The sequence below is a fragment of the Mauremys mutica genome, chromosome 6, assembly GCF_020497125.1.
Source record: "Mauremys mutica isolate MM-2020 ecotype Southern chromosome 6, ASM2049712v1, whole genome shotgun sequence".
In the NCBI taxonomy this organism is placed as follows: domain Eukaryota; kingdom Metazoa; phylum Chordata; order Testudines; family Geoemydidae; genus Mauremys; species Mauremys mutica.
In genome coordinates, this window is record NC_059077.1 from 44,879,620 (window position 1) to 44,900,498 (window position 20,879).

Genomic DNA, 20,879 nt, shown 5'->3' on the forward strand with positions numbered 1-20,879 from the left:
GAATGGTCACATGCAGTGGAGTGAGTTTGCTCCAAATGCCGAAGACGTAGCTTTTGCCCAACGTGCTGAGCGACACTGCCAGTAAGAGCCAGAGGGGCGCCAGCTGTCCGTTCTGAGGGTTTAAAACAAGCAGTGGACATTGGGGTGACCTGGATGTGTTTTGCTGGGTCAGGCCAGAGCACCAGGGCGGGCAGCCCTGACGTGCCTGGTGGCGTTAGCACGGATTTCCGCCATGGGCAGGAGCGCCGCAGGCAGCTGGGGCCGTTAGGCCGGGCCCTAGCGTCAGCCACGCACAATACGTGCCTGAACCCACTGACGGCAACAGAAAACCGGCCCTGCTCACGTGACACCTTCACGCCAACTGCCCGTTCATTACCCGCCTTCCCGGCCCGGGCAGCATCGCTGGCCAATCAGCGGGCGGAAGCAGTCCTACCCACGGGGCACACGATGCCCATCAGAGACGGGCAGAGCGCTCCACTCCCAGACCTGAGGCGCCCCGGCAGCGGCAGCGGTGCTCGCCGATTGGAGAGGCAGTTACTTCCGAGCCCCGCCCCGCGTTAATTGCGCACATAGTGATTGGCTGCGCCACTAAACGGCTATCCAATGAGAGGATGCTTTACAAAAGTACTCAGAACCAATCTCAGGGGCTTTGGCTTTTACCGACGGCAGTTTGAAACTGTCAAGCTCCCGAGTCAGCCGGGGCCGCACCGGGGGAGGCTGAGCCCGGAGGCGGGGGGCTGTGCAGGTAGGGGGAGCTCGCGGGGGTCCTGCGGGGGAGACCGAGTCCCTGCCAGCCTCCCTGGGGGAGGAGGGGAGGGTGCGCCTCATACAGTGGAGAGTCTCCATAGTTCTGTGAGCCCGCCCCCCAGCATTCCCCTCCTAGCCACGGCCCCTAATGCCCAGCCCGCCCCATAGCCACGGCCTCTCCCGTCCTTTCGGCCTCCCGCCCCATAGACACGGCCCCTTCTACCTCGCCCCTCCCCCATAGCCACGGCCCCAACTGCTCCTCTGCCTCCCCGACCCATAGCCCCTGGCCCTGTGTCTCCCTGACCCATAACCACAGCTGCCAGTGCCCCTCTGCCTCCCCCCCGCAACCTGGCCCCCACTAACCCATAGCTCCTGCTGATCCCCTTCCGTCCCCCATAATTGCAGCCCCCACTAACCATCCTGCCTCATAACCTTTGTGACCCCCCTGCTCCAATATCTACAGTCCTTGCTGAACTTCCCCACCCGCCCATTATTCACAACCCCCACTGAACCCAGCCCCATGTGTGGTTATACATGAATACCATTAGCATATTTGTAATTTGAACTTCTATGTCCATTTGTGACTTGGAGATTTTCACTGAAATCCTGACTCTCCCCCCTGCACACCTGTGCATAGATGAGTCTCCCCCTAGATTCCACACTCCTATCACTCCTTCAGTTATGTCAAATCTCCCACATTATTATCTATGATCTTATACAGTTAGCTTTGTGGCTAGCACTTGCAATTATTAGCAGTACCCTTAACATGACTACTTGTGAAGTTATCCACAGCCCTCACAGAAGATGTGACCTTCCACCGCATATTTCAATACAGTAATAATCCCCTTCCCCATGGGAGTCAGTAACCTGTTTTCTCAGTTGTATGTTCCTGTCTTCCCCATTCCCCAGAGACTTTTGAAGACTCAACTGCTTCTCCCAATCTGCACATCTCAGCAGTATTATTGTTTAGTCTGACCTTGCTCTCACTAGTGCCCTTTGTAGCAGTTGTTCACCCACCATTGGAGCAACTCTGCTGGTGGTACTAATGGTGGAAGCTGTAGAGTGACCATTACTTGGAAAATCCAAATACAGAACTTAATAGTATAGATATCACCTGTGTTTGCAAACTCAGGTGAGGTAAGGAGGGTGGGGGGAAGATGAGGTGAACCCTGGCTTATATAGAGAGGGGACAGATTTTCTTTTCTAACCTACAGAAAGATGCCCCTGCTAAGAGTTGTGTCAATACCAGGTTATTTGCAACATACTACGCTTACCAAAGAAAAGTAAACATTGAACTGATCTCAGATGGTCACTTAAAGTCAAGTCCTTTGCCCACTGAAATCAAAACAAATAAGTTACTCCCTGCCCTAATTGGACCTTGATTTCTGAAAATAGTGATCTCAATGCAGTAAGCAGGTGTTCCTGTTTTGTTTTAGTGTGGGTTTCTTTTGTGACATCTATTTTTCTGGATATAAACTGAGAGAATTCCAAAATTTAAGACATACTGGATTTTTTTCTTTCAAATAAATGACTCAAACCTGAAACTGACAAATCTTGCAGTTGTTTTAATTGTACAACAAAATGCACAGTGAAGAAATATTAAGTGTTTTAGCAAATACTTTAAATTTGTGTGTGTCTGTCTGTCTGTCTGTCTCAGTGGTTTGAGCATTGGCCTGCTGAACCCCGGGTTGTGAGTCCAATACTTGAGGGGGCCATTTAGGGAGCTAGGGGTTTTAAAAAAAAATGGGGATTTGTCCTGCTTTGAGCAGCAGGTTGGACCAGATGATCTCCTTCCAACCCTGATATTCTATAACAGCTATTATATAGCTTGTGGCACATTGGGCACTAGCATTAATTGGAGACTCAGCAGTCCTGTCTCTTTGAGTTTGGACCAGAAACAATCACAGCCTTTAAATTGCCTTTGAAGCATTTTTAAAATGTCAATTTCTCTGTTCTGAGAGTAACTTTCCATTCCCCCAGTCATGGATAATTCAAAGGCAGGATATGCTGCATCTCCTGTCTTTGAAGTATCTACAACAGTCACCCTGAGCACTAAGAAACCAAAAGTTGTGAATTTCAGCAAGGGATTAAGCATCCTAGGGCTTCCAGTCTCTCTAGCAGATTTTAAATGAGTTAAAACATTCAAAATCATAGTGGGGGAAGTAGCTTAAAGCTTTTCTTTATCTTTTTACATGACTGTATTGATCTTGGAGGCTATTGTAGCTAACTTGTTCTGATGTCTGCATGTGCTATCCTCCACAAATATGAGTTTGGGCCCTGACAGCATGCCTGCGCATCACTGAATTTAGTGGAGCTCTATGTGAGTGCAAGGGTGTGCCCATCTACAGTCAGTTGCAGGATTGGGGCCTGGAATTATTAATTAGGGTGTGCTCCCATTTTTAAATCCATTTTATAAAGCAAACTATTGTAACATTGCTCTCTGCAATGTGTAAAGCCCTGACAACATTTACATCAAGTGACTGGATTTATGGATTTATATTTGGCTGTGTAAAAGTTCAGTCTGGTGAAATCTTTGCATACATCCCTACAAAGTTTTCTTCCGCACACAGAAAATTAGTAAAGTTACTTAAATTCTGCAAGTATTTAAAGTAAAAAACAACTATACTAGAGGCAAAAAGTTTATGTAGTGCAAGAAGAGCCTCTTCTGGTTTTTTTGTTTTGTTTTTTGTTTCCTCCCCCACCCACAGACACCCACCCACAAACCCCAAATAAACCCCAAAACTGTTTAAGTGATACTGGATGATCAAATAGCCTGAGTAATGGTGTCTCCCCACTCTTTAAAGTGCAAACATAACTTCCATCCACATTACTACACATAACTAGGAGAATAAGACACTACCTATTGCTTAAGTATCAGAGGGGTAGCCGTGTTAGTCTGGATCTGTAAAAGCAGCAAAGAGTCCTGTGGCACCTTATAGACTAACACGTATTGGAGCATGAGCTTTTGTGGGTGAATACGCACTTCGTCGGATACAAGACTCTTTGCTGCTTTTATCTATTGCTCGTCATTTTGAAAACAGCAATGGATATATAGTTATTTAAAGGTGGTTACTTTCTGCTAATTTAATGATAAAATTTAGAGGAATACTAGCAAATTAAAAATTCTTCTTCTATCAGAAAATATCTATTTAAAAATTAGAAAATATTTTTTCAGTTTTCTTTTCGTACCTTTTCACTTGTATAGACAGCCAGTTTCTCCTGTTGTCTGTGTAGGTCTTTTTATACACAACCCTTTCCCCTGCCTATAAAACAATTTGCATGAATGTACTGTAGACAAAACTTTCCTGTTCTCTCTTGCTCAGACACAGCTACCTGTTCCTCACCTGCACACCAGATAACCACACCACCCTGTCATACGCTCTCTAATCAGTCTCCTAGCTCACATACTTGACTCAATAATCATTTGTTTGTTCACCCATTCTCTTCCGCATACCCTAAAATTAATCAGTTTTCTTCTGAGCCCCACAAAATCTACTGTCTTTCAGCAGGGATGTCAGCACCTTTCTTCCTGTTAGGCCTCAAGTCCTTTGACTGCTCCACGTCCCGGGTCCCTACATAGAGTCTATCCTACCGAACTCCCTTGTTTAGGGAAGGGCCACAATCATTTGTTGTAACTAGAAAATGAAGTCCAGCTTCTGCTATTTTATAGAATTGTCTTTGTGCAGAATGTCATCAGATGAGGAGAAAAGCTCAAGTCCAGTTTTGCCAAAAGACTCAGATCGAGGCAGTTCTGTCTCTTCAGATCTTCAGGTAGGACAGAAGCAACTGCATTTGAACCTCTTTTATGGCATTTTATTTGACAAAGTGTAACTGTGAAGAAATGCTGTGGATAACTTTTCATCTTTTTTAATTTTTATTTATTTTAGGCATACAATAGAGAAATAAAAATGTTAATGGAAGGAAGCAAAATAGAGAATACAAGCAAAATTTGAGTTTTTAATAAGCAAATAACCACATTGCTAATTTGTGCTTAGTAAAGATTCAAACTTGATGTAACTGCACAAAAGAAATTTAATGTATGGAGCATGTGTCTACTTAAGCTTAAGAGACAAAACATTAATCCCAAAAGTAGAAAAGTCCTGCGTTCTTACAGCTGTTCTTACAGGCGTGAATTACCAAATTAAAACAATAAAACTGCTATTAAGGATAGAAAGCATCATTCTGCCTTTTGACTCTAGTGGCTAACTGATATTCAAGATCTTGAATGTTGTTTCCTTTAGGAGGAAAAAACGATGCTAGTAGTTTCTTTGGTGCAGCCCTGTTTATTTACAAAAAATGTACATAGTCCCGTTTCCTTGAACACAATAGGAATCAAACAGAAGGCAGTTTCTTTGCTCAGTATTCCAAGCCTCTTTTTCCAGCCAGCACTCTACCCAAAAAGTTCTCCCTTTGCTTTATTTTCCAGTGTCATGCTGCAAGTACTTCTCTGGCTGTCCTTCCCTTTCTGCTGCCTTATCCTTCTTTGATATTTATCTGTGTCTGCCCAGCTCCCATGTCCCCCAAAATAGCCAGTCTTCTGCATTTGCGTTCTTCCCCCAATGAAGCCTCTCTGCCCACATAGCTCAGCTCGTGACTAGCCTTGCCTCTGGCATGTCTTTTGGATGGTAGTTTTTATTATTTCAGCTATATGCTTTCCTAGGTCTGAGGCAACTGGAACACTATTTCCTCCGTTAGCTTCTCTGACACACTTCCTGTGCACTTTCTGCTACTCCTTCATGGAAATGGAGCCCTGCTGCCTACTTGCCTGAGGCACCAAAGAACAGCACTGACCCATACGATACCTTAGTAACTCAGTATACCCTCTCCCAGAACTCCGCCCAAATCATTGAGCCTTCCAGTTTCCTTCTTCAACAGACCAAATGGCAGGTGTGGCAACAGACACTTTGCTCGATATTCTAACACCATTGCACTCTGGTTAACAAATAATGCACAAGAGCACATACCATTTAGAAAACTACTAACATCCTAAACACAATGCTGCTCACTAGCTCATCCTTCCCTTGGAAGTCTTTGGGGTCCATCTGTGTTCAGGAAGGCAGGGTTCTCCATACCTTACTAGGCTCCTACATGCAAATCTTTTCAGCCTGAGCTGGTGAAAAATGATTGAAGAGTTACGGGATCAGCTCCTGTCTTTTTATAACCTTCTAGCCCCTCTGTCATGTGACCTCCTGGCCAGTGCTAACTGTTGATCTTGTTGCTAGGAGGATCTCTCCCTTGACAAACTAGTTCTCCAGGTTGAGAGCCTGTCTTTTGGTAGAGCAATTACATTTGAGTGGTCAAGTACTTGAGTCAGTGGCCATATTTTGTTAGCCCTTTGCCACCTACCTTTTGAATTGTAGGCCAACATGGAGGCAAACGTGCACAGAGAAGCTGCTACATTCAAAATGTAGTTTGCAGTTTGTTAAAGATATAGAGAGAGTTAAAAATCTCACAAAAAATCTCAAATCATCATATGTTATACCCATGGTTGAGGATGGATCAACATTATTTGGAAAGCTTAGAAGAGACTGGTTTTGAGCTCTCACCTGGATTTGCAGTATCTCCAGTCTTTTTCATCCACAAGAATTAGTTTTATTAAAGAACTTGTATGTTTTGAATGGGTTGGTTTTTTTTGTATTCTTAATCTTTCGATCTTTTCAGCAACTATAACATGAGTCCAATACTAACAAAGATTCGACTTTCTCCTTTATTTAGTATAGAGATATATTCAAAACATGTACCTTCAACCACAAAATAAATTACAATCCCTCTCCTTTTTCTGCTGTACCTTCTGTGGGACAGGATAGCATGAGGATGCATCACTGCTAACCAGGGGTGAAATTGTGGCACATTGAAGTCTAGCAGAACTGCTGTTAATGTCTGTTGGGTCAGGATTTCACTCCAGAGGTCTGTGGTCTAAAGAGGTCAGCCCATTCAGGTGTTGCTATACTTCCTCCCCCCACCTTTTTTTGTGACTGCTCATTGATGTGGTATCTGGGAGGAAGCATGTCCACCATCTCAGAATAGAAAAGGAGGTTGAAAATGACTGGCTTTTGGGAGATTTCAGTACCCATCCAAAACCAGAACTATTTTATGTCTGTTGTAGTTGGCGTATGGTTTCATCCCCTTTAACCTTTCCTTCAGTTTGTTCACACACGGATTTTACAATACAAGTGTTCTGTCAGAAACCTTAAGTTCCAGAAACTGTATATCCGAACTTGTCTTTAATTGTCCTAAACAATGGATCTTCTATCACATCCCTTGTGAACCTATTTTACAGTCAGCTACATCTCAGTACAGGGGAGTTGAGCCTGATAAAGGAAATTTTCTTCTTCTTAATGTAATCCCATTATTTCTAGTTATATATCTGTGTATTGCTCCATCTCCAGCATTAACATTTTCAAATATTTGTAGACTTAAATTCCTGCTTGGCTGAGTCTGTATTGTTCTGAAACCTTAAAACAGGTCAGTTAGAGAGCTCCCCTGGCTTTACAGTTGATACAGTGTGCTATTGAAGATGTTTGTAAAGCACTTTAAAGGTGAAAGGTGCTGTTTAAGTTTTAAACATTAGTAAATGCAACCTAGTGGCACCTCCTTCCCTGATCAGAAATATCACTACAATATAAGCTTGGTCCTTAATGTAGGTCTTGCTTCTTAAAGCCACTGTAAACCACAATTGTTTTATGGAGTTTGAACAGATATTTCCTCTTATAGGAATGTAGCCAAAATAAGCTAATTTTGGCAACAAAAGAAAGTTTTGCCAGTTGGTAGAGAGGCATCCTAGCTTTCAGTCATTCAGTGGAACAAGTGTGCAATGTTGAAGCCCTTTTCTCAGGTTGAGCTGATTTGGTTTCTACCTGTCAGGCATCTATACATTTGTCCGTTTGAACTATAGATTTAGAAGTGATTCATCTTTGCAAGGCATGTGCTTCTTCCTCAAGTATAGTGTATGTATATATATGGCTATGCCTCTTGTTGAATCCACCATCAGAAAGCCTATCAGCAAGGACAATTCATCCATATTTCCAACCCTTAAGTCAGAGGATAAGACAAAGGCATTGCCATATAACACGTTTTGAAAATAGACAGGACTGTGTCTGTATTAAATTGTTACTGAATATCAGGCAGGTCCTGAGGTCAGCATGCAGATAATAATCATCCTTATGGTTGGTTCAAAGTCTAGTCTAATGTGACATAGTCACTATGGGTCAGATTTACAGAGATACTTAACATCTATAGACTGATGCTGCTTTTCTTAGAACTATTAGTCTGATTATTTTTTTAATCTTGAAATCATAGAATCCTAGAAACAGGACTGGTAGGGATCTGGATAGGTCATCTAGTTCAGTCCTCTGCATTGAGGCAGAACTAAGTATTATCTAGCCCATCCCTGACAGGTGTTTGTCTAACCTGCTCTTAAAAATCTCCAATGATGGAGATCCACAGTCTCTCTAAGTAATTTGTTCCAGTGATTAAGTACCCCGACAGGAAGATTTTCCTAATATCTGACCTAAATATCCCTTGCTGAAATTTAAAGCCACTACTTATTGTTCTGTCTTCAATGGATAACGAGAACAGTTTATCACTCTTCTCTTTATAACAGCTTTTTACATACTTGAAGACTGTTACCATGTACCCCCTCAGTCTTCTCTTCTCCAGATTACACAAACTTATTTTTTTTCTAGCTTTCCTTGTAGGTCATGTTTTCTAGACCTATAATCATTTTTGTTGCTCTCCTCTGGATTTTCTACTATTTGTCCAAATCTTTCCTGAAGTGTAGTGCCCAAAACTAGACACACTAGTCCAGTTGAGGCCTTATCAGTGCTGAGTAGAATGGAAGAATTAATTTTTGTCTTACTTACAACACTCCTGCTAATACATCCCAGAATGATGTTTGCTTTTTTTTTTTGCAACAGTATTACATTGTTGACTCATATTTAGTTTGTGACACGCTATAATCTCCAGATCCTTTTCTACAGTACTCTTCCTATGCAGTCATTTCCCATTTTGTATTTATGCAATTGATTATTCCTTCCTGGGTGTTGTACTTTGCATTTGGCTGTATTGAATTTCATCTTATTTATTTCAGACCACTTCTCCAGTTTGTAAAGATCATTTTGAATTCTAATCCTGCCCTCCAAAGTGCTTGTACTCCCTCCCAACTTGTTTTTTTTCTGCAGACTTTATAAGTGTACTCTCTACCTGCAGATATTTAATAGAACCAGGCCCTGGACAGATCCCTGCAGGGCCCCGCTTGATATGCCCTTCCAGCTTGACAGTGAAGCACTGATAACTATTTTGAGTTTGGTTTTCCATCCAGTTATGCACCCACCTTATAGTAGGTTCATCTAGGCTATATTTCCCTAGTTTGCTTGTGAGAAGATCATGTGAAACAGTATCAAAGCCTCACTAAAGTTGAGATATATCACATCTACTGCTTCCCTCCATCCACAGGGCTTCTTACCCTGTCAAATAAGGCTATTAGATTGGTTTGACTTGATTTGTTCTTGATGAATCCATGCTAATTGTTACTTATCACCTTATGTCTAGGTGCTTACAAGTTGATTGTTTAATTATTTGCTCAAATTTCTTTCTGGGTACCAAAGGTAAGATGATGGGTTGATAATTCCCTGGGTTGTTTATATGCCCCTTTATTTAATAGATAGGTACTATATTTGCCCTTTTTCAGTCCTCTAGTATCTCTCCCATCCTCCACGAGTTCTCAAAGATAATTGCTAATGGCTCAGATCTCTTCAGCCAGTTTCTTAAGTATTCTAGGATGTATTCCATCAGGCCTTGCTGACTTGAAAACATCTAGCTTGTCTAAGTAATTATTAACTCGTTCTTTCCCTATTTTAGTCTTAGATCCTACCCATTTACACTGATGTTCACGACGTTTGTCATCCGATCACGCTAACCTTTTTGGTAAAAGCTGAAAAAAAAGTCATTTAATATTTAGCTATTGCTGAGTTTTCTGTTATAGGTTTTCCCCATCTCATAGAATAATGGGCCTATTGTGTTCTCAGATATAATATTGCAAAACTAGGCTAAATAATCCCAACCTGTCTGACCTCCAGTTTCCAGCACTTTACCTCTAGAAGCCAATTTTATGCTCCAGTGGGATTTTGTAGTTGATGTGCAGTACTGAAATAGCTTTGGAATGATATTTAGAGCATGGGGGGGAGGGAGGGATTAATGTTTTGTATCTATGTGAACATTAAACCATTTGGGTTTTTTTTATACTTCACATTTGTTGGCCACCTCTGCACTTCAGTGACAGGGTTGGATTTTTTTGTTTTGATTTTTTTAATAGGATAGAGGCATCGCCTTTTGGTTAATCACTTAAAATGTTCATAGTCCACATTAAATCTCATGGTTTGCTCTTTGCTTGATTCAATTAAAAAAAATACAAACTTCCTTTCTGTCAGCATTGCCCTGTAATTTTCTATGGAAAAGTTCCATGCCATAAATTTGGTGACTGTTTTAGATACATGAGCAATACTTCTGTGATATTACATGTTGAATCGGTTTGGATATACCGTCATATGTGTTCTTGCAAGTAATTAATGGGGTCTTACTGAGAGAAATGAGAACTTCAGAGGACTGTCTACATACTCTACTTTTTCCCTTGGGTTTGGTATGAATATTTTGAGTGCTCGGGATGTACATATTAAGCAGCATTACAGTGAGAAGAAGAGTGTGACCAAACCATGTGACTCGAAATAAAAACATCTGTGTTGCATCTGTGTGTCTTGCTACCTTCTTGCTGTCTGATTTTGAGCAGATGCATTAACCTTGCTCAAATAATTAATCCTTGCCCAACTCACCATGCAGGGTTGCTATGAAACTTGATTTATCATTTGTATTGTGTAGTGCCTTGAAAATAGAAGGAATAATAGGAGTAAATAGTGATTATGTTAGTTCACTAACAGCTTTGAGCTGTTGGTTGGGCTTTCATTTCCTTGACATCTCACTGTGCTCTGGTCACAGCAAATTTCAAGGGAATCCAATTTAGCATTTCATTGTTAGAGGACTTAGAAAGCTCAACCTTTAAATAGGAGTTGTGATGCAACCTCAACTATAGTGGTGTCGCAGGGTTGCTATAATACATAGCAGATTTCTGAACACAGTTTCACTAGAGGTGCTTGCATACTATGTAAAGTGATACAACCCATTTCCAGTATGCTACAATAACACACATTAAAAATTATACAATCCAAGTTCTGGATTTTATGATGGTGGTGAGAAGCTAGATTGGTCTTTGTTATTCTAATAAGGTATAAATGTAACATGCAACAAAAGTTAAATATTTTAAAGTAGGTGAGAATAGTCAAATCAAATTTAGACGGGAAGACATTAAACAACCAAATCTCATATTTGTAATTTCTCCCAAATATATTAATTGTACAAACATTGAAACCTGGTTTACTCCTCATTGGCATCTCTGTGATAGGAATAAAACTATATTTCTTCATATACAATAAGAATGATGCGCAAAAGCAGTAGTAGGCCATCTGATAACTTACCGCAAGTGATTTGAAGAAATATTTGTCCAACTCTTATGCTGTTTTTTAAAGGAATTTAGAGTGCTTCCTATAAGATCTGTAATTTTAGTTCAGCTAGCAAAGAATTATTTAGAATGTGTACTGTGTGGTCGTTATAATGCATTAACTAGAATATAGTATGGGCTTTCTAAAATAGGAAATAAAAGGGAACTAAATCATTAACTCTCCCTATTAAATTGAAGGGAAACAGCTGAGCCATGAAAACATAAGTAAAATTATTATTCTGCCATGTGATACAAAACTCTCATTTAAAAGCTAACATATCCATTTTCATTCCTTTCTTCCTGTGTTTGCATTTAAAAACGATGACAGTAGCTGTATAATTATTTATCATCCTGTTGTGACAGGATGAATATGAAGAGCTGCTTCGTTATGCCGTAGTGACTCCAAAGTTTGAACCGTGTGTCCTGAGGCAGTCTGAGCCTGCTGCAGAACTGACAGCACATGACAGATTTTCGAGTTTAATGGATGAAGTCATCAATCACCCTAAGACTCCAGGTAGTGTGTGGGGAGTGGTGGTGTGGTGTGGGGGGAAATGTGTTTATATGTTTGAGTATAAAGAGAATTTTTATCTGAGTATCTGGTGATACTGGTGATAGTATCTGCATAATTTGAACTTCACTAGCTGATATAATATGCAAACTTGGTTACTTTAAGAAAAAAACTTTGTGATAAAGGGTTCTTTTAAATATCTGCTATTCTGGAGTTCAAAACATAAATGTTGTGATGTAGTTAAAGCCTGTAGCATTGTTTGTCTAGTCTTAAGTTTTGTAGGGAATTTAGACATTTTTAAAGAAACTGTCAGCTTTATATCTTACTTTAGCTTAAATCTACCTTGTGTAATAGAAAATAAGCTAAGGAGGGAGTTCTACTAACAGGGGATCCCAAAACCACTGTCTGTGGAGCACTCTTGATGGTTTGTGGAAAGCTGGCTGGTTACATGGTGCTGGTGGGTCTCTTAATTTCTAGTTGCTAAATCACAACAAAGAACTAAAAATACATAAACAGTTTTCATTTTCCTGTAAGTGATTGCCATAGTTTCCATAGGGCTATTTTGCAATATGGAATGGGAGGGGAGGTGGTCCACAAAGCGCACTCTATTAAGACGTGGTCCGCATTAAGTACAAGACTACTTCTACCCTGCCTTCCCTGCCAGCTCAGGACTCCAGCACCCTGTCTTGCTGAGCCAGACATTCCCATCTGCTCCAACAAAGACCCAGGGTCTGAATTACTTGCCCCAAAGCTGGAGGTTTACCTGAAAGCAGCTAACAGAAGTGTTCCTGTCTTTAACACTCAGATGCCCAACTCCCAATGGGGTCTAAACCTAAATAAATCCGTTTTACCCTGTATAAAGCTTATACAGGATAAACTCATAAATTGTTCGCCCTCTATAACACTGATAGAGAGATATGCACAGTTGTTTGCTCCCGCAGGTATTAATACATACTCTGAGTTAATTAATAAGTAAAAAGTGGTTTTATTAAATACAGAAAGTAGGATTTAAGTGGTTCCAAGTAGTAACAGTCAGAACAAAGTAAGTCACCAAGCAAAATAAAATGCTCAAATCTATGTCTAATCAAACTGAATACAGATAATCTCACCCTCAGAGATGCTTCAGTAAGTTTTTTCCTCAGACTGGACACCTTCCAGGCCTGGGCACAATTCTTTCCCCTGGTACAGCTCTTGTTCCAGATCAGGTGGTAGCTAGAGGATTCTTCATGATGGCCCTTTCTCTGTTCTGTTCCACCCATTTATATACCTTTTGTATAAGGTGGGAATCCTTTGTCCCTCTGGGTTTCCACCCCCCCTCACTGGAAAAACACCAGGTTAAAGATGGATTCCAGTTCATGTGACATGATCACATGTCACTGTAAAAGCCCAAGCCTTCATTCCTCCCAGCCTGACGCACAGGAAGGCTTGCCTGCAAACAGAGCCATCCAGTCAATTGTCCTGGTTGATGGGAGCCATTAAGATTTCAAACCACCATTAATGGCCCACACTTTGCATAATTACAATAGGCCCTCTGTTATATTTCATATTTCTAGTTTCAGATACAAGAGTGATACCTTTATACAAATAGATGACCACACTCAGTAGACAATAAGCTTTGTAATAATACCTTACAAGAAACCTTTTGCATGAAGCATATTCCAGTTACATTATATTCACTCATCATATTTTTATAAAATCATATAGACTGCAACATCACACATACTGTGAGACACTATGTTCTTCTCTTAAGAAATGAAGATACTAGCAAATGGCGGCAAAATAAAATAGTCTCCTTTTTACTTACATCCATGAGAATATATGATTTTCTCTGATGCCAATGACCAAGTATTGCCACTTGGTAATACCCTTCCACTGATGTCTTTGAACTGACAACTTTAAACCTAAGAAACCAGTGCTCTGTGTTACTTCAAAGTACCTTGGATAATTTCCCTTTCATCTTATTAATAACATACTGTGCTAACTTTTCCTAAGAACATAGCTTTTCATGTTAGAGAGCTGTTGTGAGAGCAGTTTGAGGAAGAATGATAAGCATCGTAAGATAAAGCAAAGCACTGAGTCTTGTCTAATGTGAAAAGATGCTCCAACATGGAGAACATTTAGTAAGATGCATTTTTTATCAATAGGAATCTGCTGGGTGTACACAATGTTTGACTGGTTTAATTTTTAAAATGGCTTTTTTGTTTTTTTTAATTTTCAAGTAGTAACAGTTTAACAGTTTTTTGGATGTTTCAGGCCATAAGTCAGTGTTTTCAGGGCAGCAGTAGCAGCTGTGTCCCTTGTACTTCTCCTTCCACAGAGGTTTGGCCAGTTAATCTGTGTAGTGAAAGCCACATTCATGCACTCTGGCCAGCAACATCCTTGCTCCTACTCTCCCCCTCCCTTCCAAATACACAAATGCCACTTAAAGAAATGCTTGTTCATTTATAAGAGGAGCTGAGTCATCTTCTGAGCTGAGCCATTGTCTCCAAAACTTCTCCCAAGTGCAGCACAACCACAGTGGATTCTCTGAACATAAGAACCTCTGTGGGAAGGGGTAGAAGGCAGCTTTTTACCCTGATAAGAGCACAAGAGTGGCAAGTGATACTGAAATGCAGACACACAAGGAATTTGAAAACTCATATTTGAGAAAAATTAATGCTGTCATGGAAAGGTTCAAATGCAGTCCCTGTAGTTCTGTGCTTATGAAGCTTATGTGCGTGAGCATGAAATGACCTCTCTGGGATGAGAAGAGGTGATGAGAATGTTTGTGGCTACATCTACACTACAGCCGGGATCGACGCTCTGAGATCGATCCACCAGTGGTCGATTTAGCGGGTCTAGTGAAGACCCGCCAAATTGTCAGCAGATTGCTCTTCAGTTGACCCCCCTTGGTAATTCGACCTAAGGTATGTCGACTCCAGCTATGTTATTCATGTAGCTGGAGTTGTGTAGCATAGGTCGACTTACTGCAGTAGTGTAGACATAGCCTGTGTGTCCTGTATGGGAAATGTGTCAGTGCTGTGTAATAAGCAGTAACATGCCCAATGCCGACAACTGGAGCCAAAGAAGTCACAGATCTGTTAAAGTCACAGAATACATGACCTCTGTGACCAATTTGTATCCTTAGTCATAGAGTTCCACGTTGTCCTCCAACTCCTGAAGTGAGAGCAGATACATCTGGGAATACAATCCACTATGGTACAAATTATTTGAATTCAGAAGAATTTTCCTCTGGGCTTCAAATCTCCCAGCACAAAGAATGCGGATGGTGGGGGAAACATTAATTACAATTGATTAGTTTTATGTATCTTTCAGTTTCTCCTTCTGTAAAAGGGGGATAATGAGACTCATCCCCATTGGAAAGCATTTTGATATTTATGGATAAAAAGCACTAAGAAAGAGCCAGGTGGTATTAACATGATGATGTGGGTCAATAGGATTCAAACACAATTGTAAAACTCTAGAATTCTAGAACAGTTCTAGAACAAGTTGCTGGAAACCCCCGAGTTGCTGAGCCTGTGAAGGTAAATGGGAAAAGTCACAATTTTGTACCAGTCTGGAACAATATTACATCGCAAATCCCAGTCCAAAAAATACTGCTGGTGTTGACTAGAGATTTCAATTCCAACTACAATGAAATCAGTCTCCATGGATACAGTTTTCTGGTTCATCAGATGATTTTCTTCAGAATTGAACAAATGTAGTGCTCGATGCAGACATCCTATTCAAGTTTAGTACCTTGCTCTTAACAGGATTATTTATGGAGTATGATAATACTTGGTATAAGTAAAGGTAACAGAATCAGGGCCCATAGACAGCAGCAGTTTGTTTGATGATTGCTCCTACTTTCTTGCAGAGTGTATTATAGGAAGCTCAACAGGCTGTCTGAAAAGAATACTGAGAATCTTTAAAACTACTGTATACACCACAAATACGCATTTATTTTCAGTCAGGCAAAACACTGGTTACACTGGTATTTCTGGTATAAAACAGCCAAAACCTTGTGAAGGACAAGCTTAATAACCAAATAAGAAACTGAGAGATGTTTTCTCCTTGCAAGCGATCCTTCTAAAAATGTTCATAAGTTAAAAATAATCTTACATCCAAGGTCAGCGCTCAGGATTCTGTGTTTCTCTTGTCACGATTTATGACCTGACTATTTAAAGTTTTTTTTATACTGTACTCATCAACTCTGTATCTGTGCTTAACAGTGTAGAATTGAATTGAAAGCTCTGCTTTAGTTTGAGTGGGTATTCTTGTTGTCTAAACATAGAACCTGAGCTACTAAATTGTCAGGTAAGAAAGGAAAAACTGACTTTAGACTAAATATTTCCAGATAAACAATGTTTTCTTTCATGGTTCAATTAAAACTGACAAATTGAAAAGGGAACTAAAGAAACTTTAGGTTCTTTAGAGAAAAAAGATTCATCTTTACTTCTCTTCAGTCCTCATTTGTAGTGAACTAACTTTTTTTTTGTCATTTAAAAAACTTTGAGTTCATAATTTGATAGTAATTTGTTCTGAACTTAAAATGGAAACATTTTTCTATATGCAAAATGTAGCCTCTCAGCTATGCTCCATTCAAAATGTAGCCTCTCAGCTATGTTATCCTGGATCATTGAATAACTCTAAAGATGTATGGTTTATCTGTTGCAATAATATAGGCTCATTTGGTGAGTAGCAGTTCACCCATCACCCCCACCCAATTAAAAGATCTTCAGTTTCTGTACATTCTACAGTTAAATGATTCCTTAAGGGGATGATTTATCTTTACGCTTGGGTATGGAATTCCTGCACCTCAGCAGACTCAAGCATAATTATTACTAGACTCAACTTTCCACTATTAGAGTCTGCTGGGGACTATTCCTTATACCATCTCTAAAGTTTGTGGTTATTCAGCTGATAAATTTCACTTATTTTTGGTGCTTGTTGATCCTCCTTTCATAGGTCTTTTTAAAAAAAAAAACGAAAAAAAAACAACAACCCCACAAGCATAAGCTGACATTATATCCTTCCCCTGGAAAGCCTTATGATTTATTAACCTGACAATCTTTCTATTCCCATGCAGTTTATGTGGAGAAGCAAGACTATATAGATTCCAAGGCCAGAAGGAACCATTAGGATCATATAGTCTGACCCCGTATAACACAGGCCATAGAACTTTCCTAAAAAAATGTCTAGAACGTCTCTTGGAAAAACATCCAATTTTGATTTAAAAATTCAGTGATAGAGAATCCACCACGACCTTTGGTAAATTGTTCCAAGTTAATTACTCACACCATCAAAAAATGTATGTCTTATTTCCTGTCTGAATTTGTGTAGGTTCAGCTTCTAGCCATTGATTGTGTTATAAATTTCTCAGCTAGCTTGAAGAACTCATTATTAAATATTTGTTCCCTAGGGAGGTACTTATAGGCTAATCAAGTCACTCCTTAACCATCTCTTTGTTAGACTCAAGGAGCTCAATCTATTTAACTTATCACTGTAAGACATGTTTTCTAATTCTTTAATCATTCTCATGGGTCTTTTCTGAATCCTCTCCAGTTTTTCAACCTTTTTCTTGAATTTTTGACACCGGAACTAGAAACAATATTCCAGCAGCAGTTACACCAGTGCCAAATATAGAGGTAAAATAATCTCATTCCTACTCGAAATTCCCCTGTTTATACATCCAAGGATCGCATCAGCCCTTCTGGTCACAGCATCACAGTGAGCGCTCATGTTCAGCTGCTTTATCCTCCATCACCCCAAATCTTTTTCAGGGTCACTGCTTCCCAAAATAGAGTCGTCCATCCTGTAAGTATGGCCTACGTTCTTTGTTCCTAGATGTACAGATTTACATTTCACCATGTTATAAAACATAGTTTGCTTGTGTTCAGTTTACCAGGCAATCCAGATTGCTCTGAGTCAGGGACCTGTCCTGTTCATTATTTACCACTCCCCCAATTTTTGTGTCATCTGTAAACTTTATCAGTGATTTTTGTTTTCCTCCACATCATTTGATAAAATTATTAAATAGGGTAGGACCAAGAACAGGTCTCTGCTGGACCCCATTGGAAATAGACCCGCTCAAAGATGGTTCCCCATTTACAGTTACGTTGAGACAAATCAGTTAGCCAGTTTTAATCCATTAAAGGTGCCCACATGTTCATTATATATTCTAGGTTTTTTTAATGTCATGCAGTACCAAGTCAAATGCCTTACAGAAGTCTAAATATATTATATGAAAACTATTAGTTCTATCAGCCAAACTGGTCATCCCATCCCAAAAAAATCAAGTTAGTTTGACAGGATCAGTTTTCCATGAACCTGTGACAATTTGCATTAATTACATTACCCTCCTTTAGTTCTGTATTAATCGAGTCTGGTATCAGCTGCTCCATTATCTTGTCCAGAATCGATGTCGGACTGACAGACCTATAATTACCTGGGTCATCCTTTTAACCTTTTAAAAAAATTCGCACAACATTAGCTTTCTTCCAGTCTTCTGGAACTTCCCCAGTGCTCCAAGGCTTACTGAAAATCAAATTAACAGTCTGAGCTCCTCAGCCAGCTCTCTAAAAACTCTTGAATGCAAGTTATCCAGACTGGCTGACTTTAAAATGTTTAACTCTACTAGCATCTGTTTACCATCCTGCAGATATACTAGTGGAATGGGAAGAGTATCATCACCATATGGTGAGAATATATCATCTGTTTTTCCTCCAAAAAATGTAGGACAATTTTTTATTAAACCCTTCTGACTTTTCTGCATTATTATTATGATTCTACCATTTCCATATCGTAATGGACCAATACCATTGTTGGGGGTTCTTTTTGTTCCTAATATATTTCAAAAACTTCTTTTGTCTTTATCTGCTAGGCTTCCTTTTTTAATTTTCTACAATTCCTAACTTCTGATTTATATTCATCACTATCAGCTTCCTCTTTCTTTCATGTATTTTTATATATATTTATTTTACAGCTGCCTTCACTTCCCCTCTGAACCAGGTTTTTTTTTTTTTTTTAATGACTACAGCCTTCTCCCTTGATTGTGGTTTGTGATTTATTTGGGGAGGCGGGGGTGAGGGGGCATGCATCTAATAGAGTGTTAAGTGATTCCCACTTACTCACATTTTTTCAGATTTAAATTCTTCTTCAGAGGATTTGGCTCATAATTGTTTTCAGCTTTATGAAATTGGCTATATTAACAACAAGTGTGTATATATACCGGTATATTACTGGTCTGGGCTTTATTCTGCTTGCATATTATAAATATGATCAAGTTATGATCACTTGTACCTAAGCTACTATTAATTTTTAGTTCTCTATCAGTTTTTCTTTATCATAAGCTAAGAGACTTAAGACATATTTCAATACCTTGAATAGGGCCAAACTCTTTTGGAAATTATCCTACTTGTTCGTAGCCTTTGTCTATATGTTAGGTATTTTCAGATGTTCTCCCACTGTTGATTTAACACCAGTGCTAGGAATGCTAGTGGTGTGTAGCCCAGTCAGAGGGTTTTACTCCAGTGTCATCTTAAGCCAGTTCTGAAAATGCCTGTGCCTGGTTTACCCTAGAGAGCTTATCATTCTGAGCACCAGTGGCGTTTCAGAAGACTAAAGGTGAGCAAATAGCAAGGGGGATCTTCAACAAAAATTCTTGCGCTGCTCTGCTCCCATTTGGTCTTTATCTATTGCTGTGTTATGACATAAAACCCTGTCTTGAGAATTTTACTAACTTTTTTTAACTGCCTGCAAAGGGGGGAAGTGTACACCTATACTGTATATAATATTAAATGGCTGGAGTTCTCGGTATTCTTGTTTACCCAACTTCCCCTCATTTTTGGAGAGTTTTTTTCCCCACTAGATTTTGAACTTGAGGGCAGTTGGAATTGCAGCTCTTGCATATCATACAGAACACAGCCTTGTTTGAGGGGTAAGTGTGCAGGTGGCTCCATTCCTGCGATTCACCGTGACTCTCAGCCAGCCAGTAAAACAGAAGGTTTATTTAGACAACAGGAACACAGTCCAAAACAGGTCTTGCCGGTACAGACAACAGGACCCCCTTTAGTTAGGTCCATCTGGGGGCCCCAGGGAGGCCACAGCCCCCTTGGGAAGCCCAAGCCCTGTCGGGGCGCTCCTCTCCAGTTCCCAGTCAGCTCCAAACTGAAACTCCCTCCAGCTGTCTCCTCCAGCCTTTGTGTCCTTTGTCCAGTTTCCCCAGCAGAGGTGTTACCTGGCCTCCAACCCCCCTCCTGGGTTCTCATGTTACATGCTCAGGTATCCTCCCTTCCCCAATGCAGACAGTCCCCTCAAAACTCCCCTGCAACCTTCCCAGGTCAACACTCCCCACTCAGCATTCAAAGAACACATCAAGAACATTCCCACTTTGTCACACAAACACCTTGGGAATGGAAGTTGTTTGTAACTCTGAAATGTTCATAACTCTGAACAAAATGTTATGGTTGTTCTTCAGAAGTTTACAACTGAACATTTACTTAATACAGCTTTGAAACTTTACTGTGCAGAATTAAAATGTTGCTTTCCCTTCCTTTTTTTAGTAGTTTATATTTAACAGTATTGTACTTGTTTTTTGGGGGGTTTTTCTGTCTCTGTTGCTGCCTGATTGCATACTTCTGGTTCCAAATGAGGTATGTGGTTGTCTGGTTAGTTTGTAACTCTGGTGTTCCTAAGTCTGAGGTTCTGCTGTAATTCTTTTTTCTATTCCCTTAATAGAGCCTGGCTGTCTTATTTGCATTCCCCACCCCCACTGCAGATGCAACTTAAATGGATCATTGCATTGATAATAGTCACTGTGTGTTCTCCTCCCCATGAAATATTTCTGTTCAGTGTACGTTACCTTTTACTTGTCCGTGCTGACTTTCTATAGGTCCTTTCAGAGTTAGCAAAAACTCTTCCAGTACACTAAATATTTTGAATCCAAATGATATTCCCCAGCCAGATTGTAATTATAATATCTCAACTTTTAAATTACATGACATCCATTATATGTTAAGTTTCAAAAATCAACATTATCTTGCAATTTTATCTACACACACACATTCTCAGAAAGGTTGAATACTAAAATAAAAC

The 20,879-nt window shown here is 40.0% G+C and overlaps 1 protein-coding gene across 6 annotated transcripts in view; it reads left to right on the forward strand.

Moving 5' to 3' along the window:
• Window positions 1-612: 612 nt before the first annotated feature.
• Window positions 613-20,879, forward strand: part of POC5 (POC5 centriolar protein) — a 39,275-nt gene continuing 19,008 nt past the window's right edge. For 2 of the 6 annotated variants that reach the window (XM_045021588.1, XM_045021590.1), the window contains exons 1-3: window positions 728-745; window positions 4,418-4,518; window positions 11,660-11,810. In XM_045021588.1, coding sequence (XP_044877523.1) covers window positions 4,435-4,518; window positions 11,660-11,810 — 235 coding nt within the window. In that variant the 5' untranslated portion in view covers window positions 728-745; window positions 4,418-4,434. Of the gene's footprint in view, window positions 746-4,417; window positions 4,519-11,659; window positions 11,811-20,879 lie in introns of all 6 variants that reach the window. The other 4 variants (XM_045021591.1, XM_045021589.1, XM_045021587.1 and 1 more) reach the window with 4 other exon arrangements.